This window comes from Amia ocellicauda, chromosome 7 (assembly GCF_036373705.1).
Source record: "Amia ocellicauda isolate fAmiCal2 chromosome 7, fAmiCal2.hap1, whole genome shotgun sequence".
Taxonomy (NCBI): Eukaryota; Metazoa; Chordata; class Actinopteri; order Amiiformes; family Amiidae; genus Amia; species Amia ocellicauda.
The window spans coordinates 4,482,075-4,499,612 of NC_089856.1; the positions used below are offsets into that span (position 1 = coordinate 4,482,075).

The following is a 17,538-nucleotide window of genomic DNA, read 5'->3' on the forward strand; positions in this document are numbered from 1 at the left end:
GACACATGATAAAACCACTTAATGTAACTAGTATTTTCAGAACAATATCCATCCATGATATTTAAAACTGACCTGATGCATTTCCCACACACAAAAAGCCAAAACAGTTTAACAAAATTCTAAAGTTTTATTAATGAGAATGGATTTTCTTTGACCTAAAAAAAGAAAATATCTTTGTAAGTGAACACCCATTGTTTAATATTTGTAAAGAGCATGAAACATATTCTTCATGGTCTACATATTATCTGAACCTTCCTCACCAGTAACAAGTTAAACCTCTCTCCACCTTAATGGAAAAAAGCAACAAAAAACATAACAGGAATCATAATCCACTAATATCTAGATCAGGCCCAATTAATATATTTTTAATGAATCTTAATTGTTCAGTAATGTTGGAAGGGAGAAGACATGTATAATTAGCAGCATAGGGAATTTAGTCACAAGAACAAACAAAAGGCAAAATACTTTCTTGTTTTTCAAGGCACTTCATGGTTTGTACTTTGTGTGGAGTAACATGCAAATGTATTTCAATACCTGCACAGCTGTCATTTTAACCATAAAGGTAGGTTTGAAATGTATATGTATTTTCTACAGATCACATTTGAAACCTCAAGTGTGTTGGGTCATTAAAATAAAACCATGAACTAAAATAGACAAGTAGAAGAAGTGAGGCTGAAAAATGCCAACTATTTAGTGGAGATGAGCAGCATTTCATTTGAACATTTTAAGGGAATTGCATTTGCTGCATATTAACTTCTGCAATAAAACAAAACCATTTGCAATTGATTTTGTGCCAAACTGAAAATTCTGCACAATCACAGACTGTAATAAAAAATTACATAAATGTAAGTTCATTAACAAGAGGGGTTATAAAATAAAAATAAATAAACATTCAAAGTCCCAGGATAGAAGTATTAACTAGCTAGCCTTCAGCTTGCCCTGGGCTGAAACTTGGATCCACAAATGTTTATCCAAAGATTAAAAAAATAATAATTATACAAAAATAGACAATGACAGTTATCAAATACTTAGTAAAGTTATTTCTTTGTCTGGGCAAAGACTCAGGAAACAAGCACTTATTTTCTTATGTACAGTGCGTTGTGTCTTCAAACAGCTTTTCCAACTCTTCCGTGTGCTGGCATGGAAAATAACAGCAGGGAGGCATAAAGCTCGGAGGTTTAATTCTGTGGAAAAGTCTGTAATTCTCTCTCAGGCTGAAGAGACTGTGGGGCGGGCCGGAATGGGCGGTACAATGTAAAAGGACTTGTCAAATACTCGACACTCCCTAGGGTTCTTAAAGACCACAAACAAAGAAATAAAAACTCCAGCTGACCTTTCATTAGATATTAGCAAATTATTTCATCTGCCCATTTCAGCAAAGCCAATTGAATTGTACAAAGAACTGTGTTACAGGGAGCTGTCAATGCATTTCATTTTGTACTTAAAGTTAAGACTTGGCCGTCACTTTGTTCTAAAGACGGAGAACTTGTCCATGATTCCCAAAACACGACAGAATCCCTTTAAGTCATTAAGTGTAGAATTAAATCCCAAATGCCACGAGTGTGGCAGTTTTGAAAGCTCCAACCTCAGGACTTCACGTGGTTGGCACCTAAAGTTCATGAAGTTCGTCTAAAAACTCTAGTGCCTTGACATTAAATGGAAATGCTTTATTTTCTAAAACGATCCTATAGAAGATCCCGATTTGAACTATTCTGTGTATGAAAGTATGCAGTGACTAACTTTCACAACCCAAAAAAGACAATAATATAGTTAACATGACATTCAAAAGAAGTACTATGCACATGATTAAGGTGTAGAAATAAAAGAGACTGCAACTTTTCTGTTAAATCCACAAAAATAAGAAGCACTACCGTACTGTTCTCGAGCTGATTTTGTTCGTTAGGCAAGAGTGAGCGCACACGTCCACCTTTCTAAAATAAGGCCAATTATGGATGATTTTAGGCTCATGTGAGGGAGGAAAAAAAAAACGTCTTCATGCTTTTTCTTGTTTTCTTGTTGTTTCTCAGCTTTGGGGCTGTGATTCATCCCAAACGAGGAAGAAAAATAAATACTTAGTCAAAGCCCTTTCTTATCCCATGTTGTGACCACAAATCATGTTGTGCCATATAGAAAAATATGCTGGTTGGCTCATTGAAGGGGGGGCATTCAGTCAGTATTTCCACCCCCCCACCCCCTCCTTTCTTTGTGTATCTGTCTCATAGAGGGACTCTGCCCCCTGTTATGGCACTATACAACTCGTCATCCACAGTCTCGTAACATCCTGCCCGTGAGTTCATAAAGTAGATCCGGTCGGGCGAATGACGAGGATCAAATCCCTCCCTCTGAAGTCTGGTCTTCTGGATTTTGAAGGTGCCTGCGAGAAAGAGAGAGAGAGAGTAGGTAGGTGGTTATTAGTATTGATTTATTATTATTTATTAGGAAAAAAAATCCAACGGGTTTCTGAAAGAACATTAAATCAATTCACTCAATACAGTTGAGAATGATTTAAAAACACACAAATGTTACAATCTTGCACTGCATTTTGTATCCAAGCTGTATTTTGCACTAGAATGTACCTCAATTAGCTGTATTATAGAACATACTCTGGTCTTTCATTAAATGTTTTGGGGAAATATGTATATTTTGTGACATTTGGAAACCACCCAGGATGGTATATACATTATGTGTGCTTTAAATCATTACAACTGACAAATAGGAAGGTATACAGCATTTAATTTAATCAAATAATGCTTATTTTAAATCAGAACAAAACACAGGGTATTAAAATCAAACCTAACAAATATTACTACAATTATCATTATTATTAATAGTTCCCAAACTGGAGTGGAAAGTCTAGCCGTGTTGTGGGCTCTCCTTCACCTGTAGTGTCGACTTGGGGAGAGATTCGCAGGAACACAGGCCTGGCGTAAGGTGGGAGGACTTTCTGGACCTCTCTGTAGAAATGCTCTTGGTTAAACAGGCCATCGCTGTCTGCAATGGCTGCCATTCCAGCCTTGCCTTCCACTCCTGAAACAAACGGCCAACAACAATCAGTCTCAGGAGGCTCAGTCAGTCAGTCAGTCAGTCAGGATGGTCTATGTAAAATCCCAGAAACCCAAGTCCAGCTGATGCCAGTTTCCCTTCCCAGGTCTTCTCTGAAATGAATAAGGCTCAATCGAGTGCTGACATCATCTGATATCACACGATGCTGTTCCACTTGAACCAAACCTCAGCCTCCCAAACCGCACACGTCTGCCCATGGCAAGCCGTTATAACCCTATACCCCTGCGGCGTGTGAGAATGGAGGTACGTTACTCACCTGGAACCGGCACCCCATACACTGCCACGTCTGTCTGGCCCAGGATGGAGCTGAGGGTGCCCTCGACTTCAGTGGTCGAGACGTTCTCCCCTCGCCAGCGGAACGTGTCACCGCTGCGATCCTTGAAGTACATGTAGCCCAGTTCATCCATCACCAGCACGTCGCCTGATGGGGAAACAGTATTGAAACAAGACAAACAAAACCCATGGTTTCTAGTAGCCAATCACATCCCAGAATCTTTTTTTTTTCCCCTCTTCTCTTCCAAGTGTGTTCAACCAAAAGGCTAGGCAGCTTTGTTCCCCACCACCACTACACTACTATTTTCAGTCCCAGACTAGAGCTAGTTTGAATATGAACATAGAAGTTTAGAGTGCGATCATGTGCATGATGGGCATGTTAGGACGTAGCGCATATAAGTGGGTGTATTGGGGCAACTAATGTGAGAGAAAACATTTCAGCCAAAGACTGGTTTTTATACCAGAGAGATAGGCCGAGTCTCCCTTCTTGAAGACGTTGTAGGCGATCTTCTTGGAGGTTGCCGAGTCGTTCGCGTAGCCGTCAAAGCGTCGTAAGGGATCCTGCTGGTTGATCCTTCCCACCAACAGCCCAGGTTCACCTGCAATCAAACACTCGATGTATTGAACTTGTTCAATGAGGACTGGTTGTGTCGCGTGTGGGCTGCTACTTGTAGTAAATTTATAAGGAGGTATGTAGTGATGCTTTTAATTTTACAAGTAACTGAAATGGTATGATAATAAAACACCCTCTATATATCTGTATGAAGCATGTGTTGGCAGATGTGTTACAAGCTTTGGAAGCCTGATGTGTGCTATACATTGCCCTTTCAGAAAAGGCCGGGGAACCTTATATTATGCAGAAGAGTTCTAAACCAATGCAATGGACCTTGACCACTGTTGAATACACATTTCCTATGTACCTATGTAGACTATTTACTGAGTTGTCTAAAATATCTCCATCCTCTCCCCTCTCCTAGGCAAAATGGCATTATTAAATATGCTTTATGTATGATCAAGGCAATAGCTCTGTTAGAGGACTGGATTATTTCGGGTAATTCAGAGCTCAGATGGAACAAAAAATAGATGACGGAGGTTTCCCTGGGGACCTCTGTGCTCGGACGGATCGATGGGCTGACTCTCACCAGGCCGACAACACACACACAGCCCACTCTGGTCTCGGATCAGCTCCATGCTCTCCTCGTTGACCTTGACCAGCCTGATGGGGTAGACGTTGGGCAGGATCCTGCTGTTAAAACCACACGCCCCCACCTGGGCCAAGGACACACGTCCGGGGGAGGAGAGAGGGAGAAAGCTGGAGAAATCACCATTGCAGTGTTCAACGTCGTCAAACTACATTTTTTTATAACTTTTGTATAACATTGCCCTGCATTATATTCCATTGTATTGTATAACACTGGTCTTACCTTGCCGTCCATGTTGGCGATGCTGCAGTTGCACTCGGTGGCGCCGTAGAACTCGCCTACTTGCTTGATTTTGAAGCGCTGGGTGAAGGCCTCCCACACGCTGGGTCTCAGCCCGTTCCCCACGGCCAGCCGGACCCGGTGCCTCCTCTCGGCCTCGCGGCTGGGCTGGTTCAGGAGGTAGCGGCAGATCTCCCCGATGTACTGCACCACCTGCCAGCACAGCCATAAAACACAAGATGTCAGTGCAGAATGCGACTGTGCCCAGCACACCATGCGGCCGGCACCATTCCGATTTCATGGCTTTAAATCCTAACGGCATGTTTATAAACATGGGCTATACGAATATAGATTACTACCTGTTAAACGATGGCGATGAACATTTTAATTATTCAGTAATAAGTATTATATACTTTTCCACCAAATATGTACAAAAATGTCACTCTTGCACTTGTGTTAATAACATCTTAATATCTTATTCAACAGGTGTGTTCAGGTTTCGTTTTATGAGAAGAGAAAACGGTCAAATACGCAAAATTAGTTTAACAATGAAAGCTGATCCAGAAGTCAACCTGGCAAGTTTTGTAAGCTGGGAACTCTTGAATCTCTGTTGGTAAACAATGGTTTAGTCCTAGAGTATTACAACAATCCTGGGAAACATATCAAATGGTTTAGCCCAACCAAATTGCTGAGTGGGTGGAGACAGAGGCTCATGGGATTAAATGGCCCAGGGGGTCTCTGCTGGCATGTCCAATTGCAACATCTATGAGGAATTCAGTTGTAAATCTGCGAGGCCTGAACAAGACCAGATATGTCGGCCTCTTCTTCCTTCTCCTACAAAATATGCCCCTAATTTAATTAAGGGAAAGTTCTGCCTGGAGGCAAACCTGCTGTTTAAACTGTTACTGTGTCTGCTGTTGCTGTCGTTTGCCAGAAAGCCAGGGGGCGCTGGTTTTTAAACTGGTCAGGTGATGCAGAAACCACAAATCCCTGGAGAGCTGCAAGCTGGTCAACTTTTTTCTTCCGTCTTTTAAAATAAAAACTTAAATCTGGGAAGAAAAACAAAAGGAGAATTCAACCTGACCTCAGAAGCAATTTATTTTCTTCAGTTAACACAGACTAGGAAGACCAATACCTGATTAATGTGGCATCTCCAATTATCCCAACTCAGAAGGGACCATTACTGAACTTGGATCACCTCTACGACTCCAAAACGCGTTTTTTAAGTTTCCCCTCACAGCTATTGTATTGTACCAACTGGATGATTTGATACAGCTGGAAATGCAAATTATCCTTTGACCAGCTACTTAAATGTGTCAATTGTGTACCTGTAAATTAAGGTTAAGGCAGTTGCACCAAGTAGCTTAACAGTATGAAGCCAGTATAGTAGTTAAGGGAAATTCTGCTGTATCTAACAGCAGATGAGGAAGCTCTTACCGTGCAGTTGTGTTTGATGCAGTCCTCCCAGAAGCGGCTGGCTGAAAATTTCTTCTTCACCACCACGGTCAGACCATAGATCAGACACTGGCCCACTCCCATTATATTGCCTGGAAACAAGCACCCACAAAGCAAAGTCAAAGTCTCAGACGGAAGTCCGATTTACACCAGAAAAGCACCTGATTTTCAGGAGGCTTCAGACTTGTTGTTGACCTTTGGGTTAAAACTACTTGGTAGTGGAAGGAAAAGACACACACACAAGACACAAACAGATACAATCACACAGCACAAAGAGACACAGACACACACAGCATACCTGCAGAGTGATAGAGAGGAAGACAGTCATAGATGATGTCATCAGAGCGCATCCCAAAAGCGTGGTACCCAAAGGCAGCAATCCGGTAATACCTGCAGCCACAGACATCAGCAGTGACAGGATTTAATATGGAGCTCTAGAGCTCACAATATGGCTGACCGCTTACTTGCAAACAACTGTGAAAATGAAACGCATGTACGGTGACGGCACACATCAACACAGAAAATATTAAAACATTGTCCCGGCATTGTACAGGCAGGGTGGAGAGAAGTGGGCTGTGCAAGACTTGAATCATCACAGACATGACAGCGCCTCCATGTGGCATCACTGGGCGCCAGCTGGTCTGGGTTGTCAACAGTTTCCCACTGCATCATATTCTCCCATTGGTGGATAAGCTGGGGCCTGTGGGGCATTCTGGGATTGTAACGCAAGAAAGTCACAGGCGCGTTCGACAGCCTGGGTTCTCGTAGGCTCCTGTGAAGGACTGTCAAAGCAGTGATCGGACCCTAAGCTGGGGTGGCAGATAACTGAGATATCTTGGGTTATTTCACAAAGAAAAAGACGTTTGCCATTTCACCTGAATATAAACCACAGACTTTTGTTAATGCAGATATTGAATAGATCTGTTTGAATCTTTTATTTAGTTTTATTCATTTCCCTTTTAATGCATTTGCCAGGTTAGACAAATCAGAGTGTCTCGGGGCAGAACGGGGTGGGGAATAATTGGGCTCATTCATCAGATGTAGACAAATGTTCTCTTGACATTGTTTAGGGAAATCCTTCAGGAGGGCAGGATTTGAGGTCAGAAAGAGGCTAACCAGGACACACCCATTGCTCTTCTGTCCATTCGGAGCTCTACGGGCAGGCCTGAGAGACACGGCGTTGGTAGAAATGCAGAGACTCACCGGCTGTGTACTACAATAGCTGCTTTGGGAAGCCCTGTAGTGCCCGAGGTATAGATGTAGAAGAGACGATCTGAAGAAAGAGAGAGAGGGAAGATGGTGAGACAGCAGTGAGGCAGAGACTGAGCTGCAATCAGTTAATTGCCTTGAGAGTAGCTGAACATGTTCCATTGATTAGACTTGATTAGATTGATTGATTGACTTTGCAGTAGTAGGAGCATAATATACCAGCTTCATTACTGGTATATTATACTGGATCGCATCAGAGCTCATTTGTTATGGAGAGTTTGTTACTGGGAAGGACACGATTACTGCTAGCATTGAAATCATTCCATGTGGATTGCCCTGGTACAGCTCTGCTTTGTGCATGGCGTTTTTCCTCCCCATAGAGACCTTTTGTGACAGGGTATTTTATAACACTGACTGCCCTCAAGATGTATTGCTGGAGGACCCAGCCCCGGCGAATCATGACAACAAGTGTGAGCCAAAGACAGAGGCATATTGGGGGAGACAGCAAGTGGCAATAGGTCTTGGGTGGGAGCAGATTTGTACCATTCTCCCCTTTCACATACCCAGACGTCACACATGAGACTCCGCTTCCCACAAATGATTTCACAACCTTTGAATCAGCAGACCATCAAACCACAGCAGTGACAGCCTAGATCAATCTACTCTTCCACATTATACACTATCAAAGTATTTACCAACTATATGCCTTGCTGTGCAGTGCTCTAAATAGCTCTTGACATGATACAATTGTAGTCTAAAGAATTCATAATTGTCAACTGAAACAATGTGACTCAATACACTACACTGGTAGATTGGTTGATTGCTCAACACTGTACTAAATTGTTTTAATATATTCGTCTGATAAATGCAACTTTCAGTTTTTGGGGAATTTTTAATTCTTCCTTTTGCTCGACCTAGTACAATAAATGCAATATATGCCTTCTGACTTCTTAGACATACAAAATCCCTTCTCATCGTAGTTAGTCTGTATCTTGGTTGGTTGGTGGTTTGTGATGCTTTGACATCAACTCACAGATGCTCTGGTTGGAATGAGGGGGTATGCACATTTCTGTTATCTCACTAATGCTAAGAGAAGCAATCTTTCTACAAACTGACAGAACACAACACAGTTACAGGTTTATAATATGTGATTCCCTAAAAACATAACATAAAGAGGCCCTTGTGTTGCCATTTATTCTTACAAATACAAGTGTCAGTTCCTGTCTGCTGGAGGTTAGGGCTTCTTGTTTGAGTTTTTGTTGTTGCCGTTATTCATGCTGAAACCACAATACTTAGGGCACTGAGACGGAGGGAATCCAAATGGGCAAAACAGTTACAACATGTTTGGCAGATAGGGAAAAAACAACAACAAAAAAAACCCTCTAAATCCAATAAAAGATTTAGCTGCAAGATAATGAGGTTTTGAGGTGCAGAAGACAATGAATCATACACGAGTCAGGCAGCTGTGCCGTAATGTACTATTTTTCTTTTCATGAACATAATATGTGGACCGTGTCAAAATAGGGGCCTACAGAATCTGGTTGCAAGAAAACAACAAACAAAAACTAAAAGTCACAATGCAGTCAGCTAGCTGCAGCCTGTAAATCACTTCGCATGAATAGAGGATTTGGATCTTGCTTAAGGCAAATAAGAGAGCAGTGGAATTCAGTAGAAACCAGCTGTTCCCCTTCGCAAAGCTGGGAAAGACATACAATCACAATTAACAACCCGACTGTGGGCAGCTCACACAGGCTGCGACAAGGGAGAGAAACCACGAGAACGCTCTCAAAAGCATTGCTTTCAATCCATCCAGGCAGTCACTCAAGATGTACAATGATCTAGTGTAGCCATTCCATAACCCTAATTGAGGAGAGTCATAATACTCCAGTTATTTTTCGTCTTAATAAATGGAAGTTATAGATCCTTTTATTCTTGCACACACCTCACAGGTTTTGCAAAACAACCAATTATTTTTAGTAGTGGTGGTGGTGGTAGTATTAGTAGTAGTAGTAGTAGAGCACAACCCGTTCTTTACAATACAATATTATAAACCTGTATCTGCATGGAATTGTACAATACTGCACTGCGTTAGAAATCCATGGCATAATACTGCTGTTAATTGAGAAGTTTATACCGCACTTCTACTACTAATGGTGATCCAAAGGCCATTAATGAAATTATGTAATGGAACAATTTTAAACATGGGGAATGGGGATAGGAAAACAATTAGTGAAAACAATAGTCCAATCATTCTGGCCATGTGAAGATTTTCACAACCTGCAGTTTATTTTTTAAAACAGAAAACTTGATTGCTTGACCGAAATCGTTTCAATTTCACTGTCTGCTTAAAACGCCATCCCTCCCCAGCCACTGGACATTTCATTTTCATCATTGGCGATATTCTACGAGACTCTCTTGCTGGAAAATAACAATACACAATAACATGTCATAATTGACAAGAAGACCCCCTGCTTTGGCACCTGTGATGCAGTGCGTCTATAGAAATAACTGAGGATTTCAACTGCCACAGCAAATGACAGATCGTCTAATTGCAGCAGCACCTTTAATATGGGGGAAGGAAACAAAAGAACGGCCTGTGATTGTTAAAAATGCATGAGGCTGAACTCCACGACCACTGACACACTTCCAGGAAGCATCCGGCTGCCCGTGTTTTTCAGCGCCAGGTGGCTTTCAAATCGGCAATGCAGGGGAGCCTCAGAAACAGCTGGAGCTGCTCGGAGGGATCGGCCCACTCGAGCGATGCAAGCTGACACAGCTGCCTTCTGACTCGAGGATTTCCTATGTTGCCGTTTTGGGTGAAGCTGGTGTGGAAGTGTCTGGTACAGAGAGGCAGACAGAGAGACAGAAAGAGAGAGAGAGACACACACACACAGAGAGAAGAGGTTGTCAGAAGTAGGGGAAAGGTTACATTCCGAGCGAGTGCGGGCTAGTTTAACAAGTGTGTGAGCGAGCGAGAGAGCGAGAGAGAGAGTGTGAGAGTACGGAGTACTACTCCGACTCCACGAAACCAAAGAGAAATAGACATTGTCAAATTTGCATCTGCTTTTTCATATTAGAAACTGTGATCCTGGCTGGGGTGTCACCCCTTTCACCTGGCGCAGTCAGGTTGAGGTGGTGGAGCTTCGTCTGATTCTCAAATCAATGGGCCATGGGCATGAACAGTTGTTGTCAGGGAAGGTTTTCAAAAGTCACACTTAAGAAAAATAATTTAAAGATAAATAAAATTCAAAATGCATTGAAATTCAGTAAGTTCATGACACAATAAAATAAAGATTGGTGGGTTTAAAAATATAAGGTAGGTGTACCTTATTGCATTACACCAAGATAGGTACACATTCTTACTGCAGATGATGTTTTGTGACACAACAGTGCAGGATATTAGCTCAATACACCACAAACTCTTACAAAAAGGGCACAAGGAAGCCAATACCAGAATAGGACCCACGGAGAGGAAATGGATCGGATTTATTTTGGTCTCCTTCTCCCCAGCCTCTTTCTTTCAGCCTCTCAGCAACTGTTTCTGTGGGTCTCAGATGCTTAGCATAAGAAACAGCGGCTCACACAGCACAAGCTTACTCTTTTACTAAACCTCAAAAGGACACAACACAGTACAGTGCTCAGGCATGTACAGATAGCAAAGAAAGACCAGAATAACACAGTCAATATTTGCAGTAAAAACCACAACCAGCCGTGCCAAAACCAAACCCTGAAATTTCTTCAATTTTTCCAAACTGAAAACTAAACCGTTATGTTTAGCTCGATTTTATTTTTCCTGCCCCTCAGGAGCTTGTGTTGAGACAAAAAATACCATGCTTATGTTGCCAAAACACCTAGCTAACACCCCTGTTCAGTCAGGCCTCCACTTGTTTTTCTCGGCTCTGTACCACTCTTAACGGGTCACCAGATGCCAATTGTGTAATTATAACAATTAGACGTCCAGCAGCTTTAGAGAGACCCAGTTCCAATGACAGCAATATTTTTTTCAGTTACAACTACTCTGTCCAATTACAGTGACATTAAAAGGTGATATACCAAGCACTCAAAACCTGTAGGCCCGTTTCTGTAATTGTCGGTGAGTAGAATTAGCCCATAGAGAAGATTAAGTCACAAATCAAGCAAAGAGTTCAATGAACGGACTAAGAGGAAACACTGCATTAAGGGAAGCTATATCATTACACTGAATATCTTTAATGATTCACAGGAATTAACACAACACAGGCAGGTCAGATTTCTAAAAGCTCTACCAAGCTCAAAGAGGGATGGCACTGTTGTGACGATCTCATACACCCTAGCCCCGCTACACATCTATTTCTGTGAGTGGCATTGATGCAGGTTAGGCTTCTCAGATTACTGTCAATTTGTTCCTTCACCCCCCCCCCAGGTCAATGTAAGGCCAATTCAAAGGATCCGGCCACACCAGCACCTTCAGCTGAGTCAGGCTGACAGTATCAATGCATGTCTTTGTCGAGCATGTGGGAGCAATTATTGCATTACACAGCAATTCACCCCTTCCATGGACTTCTATGACACCCTATCACACGTGCACGCACGCACACAAGTTCACACACACAGAGCCTCTTCAATCGAAGGGAAGCGTTTATCTTGGAGGCAGAACATTTCAAAAGCAGGGAATAACATTCACTTAAAAGTCTCAAATCAACTTAAGGGAATGGAGATGGGAATCAGTCTTAATTGGCAGTGGCAGCTGAAGGCAGCTTTGGTTCACAACAACTGGTGCTCTCAGTACGCGTGGGGGGGACCTGCAGAAAATCCTGTTTGATGGAGGGTTGTGGGTTCAATCCCGGGTGGGGGACACTGCTGTTGTACCCTTGAGCAAAGGACTGTACCTAGAAAACTCCAGCTGTATAAACGGGTAATTGTATGTAAAATATGTAATCTAGTTACATACCAAGAACGAACTTAAATGTAATAAAAAGGATGCAGACATTTAAGGAAGTTTGGAGTGTAGCATCAGTGCATGCATAATGGTGTTGTGTGTAAACTTGTGATCAACTGAATGTCTATCCACACACAATTTCTACACGCCTCAAGCTGTTCAGTTTACCGGATGTGTTGTGTAGTGAACATAACACAAAATTAATGGAAGGGGCGGGGTGGTTAACTTTTGATGAGAGATCGCTTTAATGTTGCAGTGCAGCTAACTAGCCAGACGGACAGAGACGGGTGAACTTTCACTCAAGGCTTCGGACACGTACGACTGTGCAGATCGGGGCACGAGTGGCAAGCCCGTGGCGATCAACAGCTATAGCTTCAAGACTCTAAAGTCTTGACACATTCTGGACAATAAGATCCATTGTGTGCCTCCTAAACAGTGGGGCTTCACAGACATGGGAACGAGGTGAGATCGCCACGGCCAGTGCTTTACACAGCAGCGATGTCAGTGCTGTGCAGCTGAAACCCCTGTTTTCTGGCCGTTTGTAGAAAAGTACACTGGTTTGCTGGGGGTTTGAAATGTATTTTAAGATGTCTCGAGAGCAACCGAAGAGCGCTCAGCCCAAGTCTAGCTTTCTAGAAACAAAGTCCAATTTGAATTAATTCTCGTGAAATTAAACTCCCTTCAAATGAAACTCCGTTCCTGCCAGGCAGGGGCAATGTCTACAGCCAAAGCAATCCGACTTCCTCTACTTTTACCATTTTGAAAGTGTAGAGTGCATTCCAAAGGTATGCTTTTTGGTTTTTCGGCTTTCCCTATCCATGCCACAGTGGCGCGCTGAGGGATGCTGCATTTCAGCAAATCGTCTTGAGTTCTGTCTGTCAAGTGAAATGCAAACTGACCACAAACCTCACACAACGCTGGTAGAATGAACGCCGGCTATCCTTCCTTTCGAATGTATACTCGCTTTAATTGGGCAGCCTTCTCTGAATGTTATAATACCACGATTTTACCTCGGGGGGTTCAGGAGAGCTGTGCGGTGCATTCATTACAAATATAGTAGGGGATATCATAGAATTACAATAATCCCATGATTGTCCAATTAGTTGATTTCATAAGCACTTTTGTGGGAAGGTTGGCTTGTTGCTTTCCACACCTTGAGGGCAATTAGTTTTAATTTTGTTTAAAAGGGGGACCCGGTTCAACGATCGTGTTCGCACACAGGGAGTGTCTGCCGAGTATGTCTGCAGCAGTCCGACGGTGTGTGTTCTGACAGGAAGTGCAAGCAATTAGCAGTGAAGCGAGGGGAAATGGGCCGATCTGGGTTTCTGTGGAGCGAGAGTCGAAACGCTCACACACTCAGTTTCAGAGAATTTCGTTTTTCTTTAAAAAATTTTGTTTCTTAAATCTTAAAACTACATTAATAAATGTATTTTGAAACTTTAGCTTGCCACTGAGTGTAATTTCGGCTTTGTACACAACAGCCTCATGACCAGTCCCTAAATATACATTAAACTTTGAACTTGGGGTTGTTTTCTGAGCTCAATGCCAACATTTAAATGGAAACATGGCTGGAATGCTGCAGCCCTACTTCAATAGTAACCAAAATGTACTATTTTTAATCAGAGAAGTTTGATTTTCATGACCCTTGTTGATAAAACAAGTAACTAACTTGAGGTCAATGCATTTCCACGTGAGTGTCAGTTCCCTATGATTAACCAGTCCTGCCTGACACAAACAAACTGGCAACTGGCAGCCAGTGTGTCTCGACCACACCATAATAAAAATATTTATTGGGACTGTACTGTGCAGGGACACAGACTCACCGTTGAAGCCCTTGTTGTGTGTGCGAGGCGGGGGAAGGTGGGAGGCCGAGGCAAGGAGGGGGTCTAAGGGCTGGGCTCCCAAAGCGGCCAGGCGATCCGGACTGAGGTCTCCGGAGCAGAATCGAACCATGCCTTTACCGAGAGAGCTGTTCACCTCCCCTACAGCTGAGCGGCACAGAGAGAGGGAGAGAGAGGGAGCCAGTCAGTGGGATAACAAAGAGTATTACAATCACAATTCCCCAAAAAGGACACATTTGCAAAAATCAATTTGGGCATTCAAAATAAAGAGAGAGAGAGAAATCAACCAGTGCTTTTAAAGGCAGAATTCCTTAGAATATGAACGTAACCTAAACACACTTTATTATTGGAAATTATTGGAAAAGTGAATTTTAGGGGGAATAAAATAACACCTAGACTTTACTGATAGTGTTCGAAAATACAACAAGCCCACTTTTCTGAAACACAGACACATATCGACCCTCATGTCAATAAACTCAATTACTGCATCCACACTGGTATATCTCACCATGCAAACAGTGCAACTCGATCAGAACTTTAACTGGACTGTTTATTTTACGCAGTTTATTAGGTGCTAAACTTCATTGCGAATTCCCCTTTTAAATCCTTACCATCTGCTAATTCCGCCCCAAAGAGGAGGACTCTGGCTCCAGACACGCCCATGCAGTGCATCAGCGAATCCCGCCGCAGGTTGAAGTTGATGAGGGCCGCCTCCACACCGACTTTAGCCAATCCCAGCCAGAGGGCCACCATGAGGGGGCAGCTTTCCATGAAAATAGCCACCACCTCCCCTGAGGCCAGTCCATGGGCCAGTGCCCACTGAGCCACGCCATTGGAGAGTCTCTCCAGCTGGGTGAAGGTCCAGATCTCCCCCGTGGCCTCGTACACCAAGGCGGGCTTGTCGGGGTGAGCCCTCGCTGTCTCGGAGAAGATGGAGGGGATCGTGCTCCCGGCTCTCATGTGCCGCCGCAGGGCCAGTTTGACCCGCAGGAGGACGTACAGGCCACTGCAAACACATTAGAGAGTGTGTGAGACTGTATGTTAGAACGTGGATTACAAAACAAGTTACTGAGCCATGACATGGAATCAAAAACCCATAAAGTCAACTCCACCCAGCAATTTAACCAGGCAAAGAAAAAAGAAAAGCATCCCACAGTGAAGAGGAGCTCTCTGCCCCCGATGGTACGCTGCACACTGCATCAACACATCCCAGTCTGGGGGAGGATTCCTGGTCCTTAGCAAGTGTACAAAACCTATAGCCTATTAATACTCTGACCTTTATGAGCGTTTTAAACAGCAGCACTATTTTCTGCTCCACCGTTTGTGTTCATTTAAGTCCTCCAGGTTTTAAAAATAGCTTAAACTGCAAAACTGGCCGTCTGCGGTCTCTCGTACACATTTTTTGCAATAAACAAAACTGATTAAGAACAGAAACAGGCCTCATTTGGGCAAAATATAAAAACAGTGGCACTCCCCCTCCTCTCAGAAGCAGCACCGGTCTGAATGTGGAGGGTTAATGACAGACAGGAAGGAATTAGCAGAAACGACAGCATGGAGCACTACCCACAGCAGGTACCCAGCTCTTATTCAGAAGTGAACGACTGTGAGAAACAAAGAGGGAGAGAGTGTGAGACTTATTTTAGTGTTATTTTTATTCTTGACCTGTAAATCCACCAGCTTTGCAGTCCTTTTTGTGCATATAACATGCACAAATCACTTTCAAAGTAGGCTGACTTAAAATAAAATAAAAATGGTATCTTCCATGTGGAGGGCTTATCATAATGGCATGTATGTCTGTGTTTTTGCAAAGGTGCCACTCACTAGAGGTCCCTCTTGGCCGTCCTGACCACGATGTAGAAGTAGCGCCAGCCCCCCGTGCCCAGGTATACTCCCAGGCTAGCAGCCAAGCTCCAGGACCAGGGCAGCCCGAAGAGGCGCAGCAGGCCGAGGGAGCCCAGAGACAACGAGACACTCGCCAAGCCGCGCATCCTAGAACCAAGGGATGGACAGATTGTGACAAGTGACTCACTGACACCTTCCCACTATACAATAAAACGAACCCCCCCTCATTTAAACATGCACGCATTTGGATACACAGACACACAGAGCAGTACAAGACATGACTTTGACAAGGTGCATATTTTGAATATTACTTCAGAGGTGCGTTTCCCAACTCTGTATACCTCAAGGCACACATACTTAACTTTCTGCGTGCAACCCCTGCTGCCTGCAGACCCTCCCCTTGCATAAACTAGAAAAACGTAACATCCAGTGATAAACTCTTTATAACGCGCAGACTCACTTGATTCTGGTAGAAATGCATTTATTTATGTATTTATTATTTTAGTCTTTCTCTCAGTTGTGCACACCTGTGCATGTTAGTAATGTTAATTCACAAATGAATCTAGCACAAAAGGACTGAACGATAAGAAAGGCAATATAATATTGCAAGTGCGCTGCGCTGATGTAAGTGACTGTCATGCATTGGGAGAAGCTGATGCTCAGTTTTTGTCCTACAGTATGGATGTACTTTGAGTATTTATCATGCAATACGTTTAGGATCCACTTACTGTACATTAACATATCTGACATGCCCACAGTGGCAAGTATTTACGTGTTACAAATATGTCATTATATTACAAGTAAACAAACCTCGGCTGGGAGGCTTTATATGCAGATCACTGAACTGGAGGTTATTTATCTGTGCATCTTTTCACAGCACACACATTGTGACAGCACTGGTCACAATCCTCCGTAGTTGTTGTTGTTGTTGTTTTTTCCGCGGCCAATCATACCGCTAAATTGGCCATCTAAAAATAAATCACAGTACAGTGCATGCCCGTATTTCTCCCGTGAATATGCACAGTCCGGTATTTACGCGTGTACTGCGCTGGTTTGGCGCTGTTTATGTGTAATAGTAACCCACGGACCTGTTTAATCGCGGATGGCTCTTCTTCTCGCACCCGAGCTGCTGCAGACAATCCTCGGCGTCTCTGCGTGTCCGTCCCGTGTGCCGCCGCTTCCTCCGCCGGCTTGCCGAGCTCTCCCACCCGCCCGATCGACGCTGTGTGCCTCGGTGTCTGTGCGGTCTCCGGCGCTTGATACAGTCCAACACAGACCCCCGTTACAAAAATTAATAAGTGAAAGCCTCCCTCTGTAGATTGAACGGGCTTTCTTTACCCCTTTAACCCCGACTGCCTACCAGCACCACCGAAGCTCAAAGCGGGGGCCCCGGCAAGCGCTGTCCCGCAATCGCTGCACATCTACCGGCTCCACACGCTGACAACAACCGGCGGAGATCCGGCGCCCCAAACGTGCTGCCGAGCTCTGAGCCCCATCTTCAACGCACGCCTCCTGC

At 43.6% G+C, this 17,538-nt stretch overlaps 1 protein-coding gene across 1 annotated transcript; it reads right to left on the bottom strand.

Annotated features, from left to right (window-relative positions):
- Positions 1-107: 107 nt before the first annotated feature.
- On the bottom strand, positions 108-17,518 carry slc27a1a (solute carrier family 27 member 1a). The gene is made up of 14 exons (XM_066708065.1): positions 17,383-17,518; positions 17,111-17,277; positions 16,002-16,169; positions 14,792-15,186; positions 14,163-14,327; positions 7,416-7,485; positions 6,511-6,602; positions 6,195-6,304; positions 4,761-4,970; positions 4,479-4,605; positions 3,798-3,935; positions 3,320-3,484; positions 2,881-3,027; positions 108-2,374 (listed from the first exon to the last, which is right to left on the bottom strand). The coding sequence occupies exons 3-14, from the start codon at positions 16,166-16,168 to the stop codon at positions 2,217-2,219; spliced, it is 1,944 nt and encodes a 647-aa protein (XP_066564162.1). The 5' UTR covers position 16,169; positions 17,111-17,277; positions 17,383-17,518; the 3' UTR covers positions 108-2,216.
- Between the last annotated feature and the right edge of the window lie 20 nt (positions 17,519-17,538).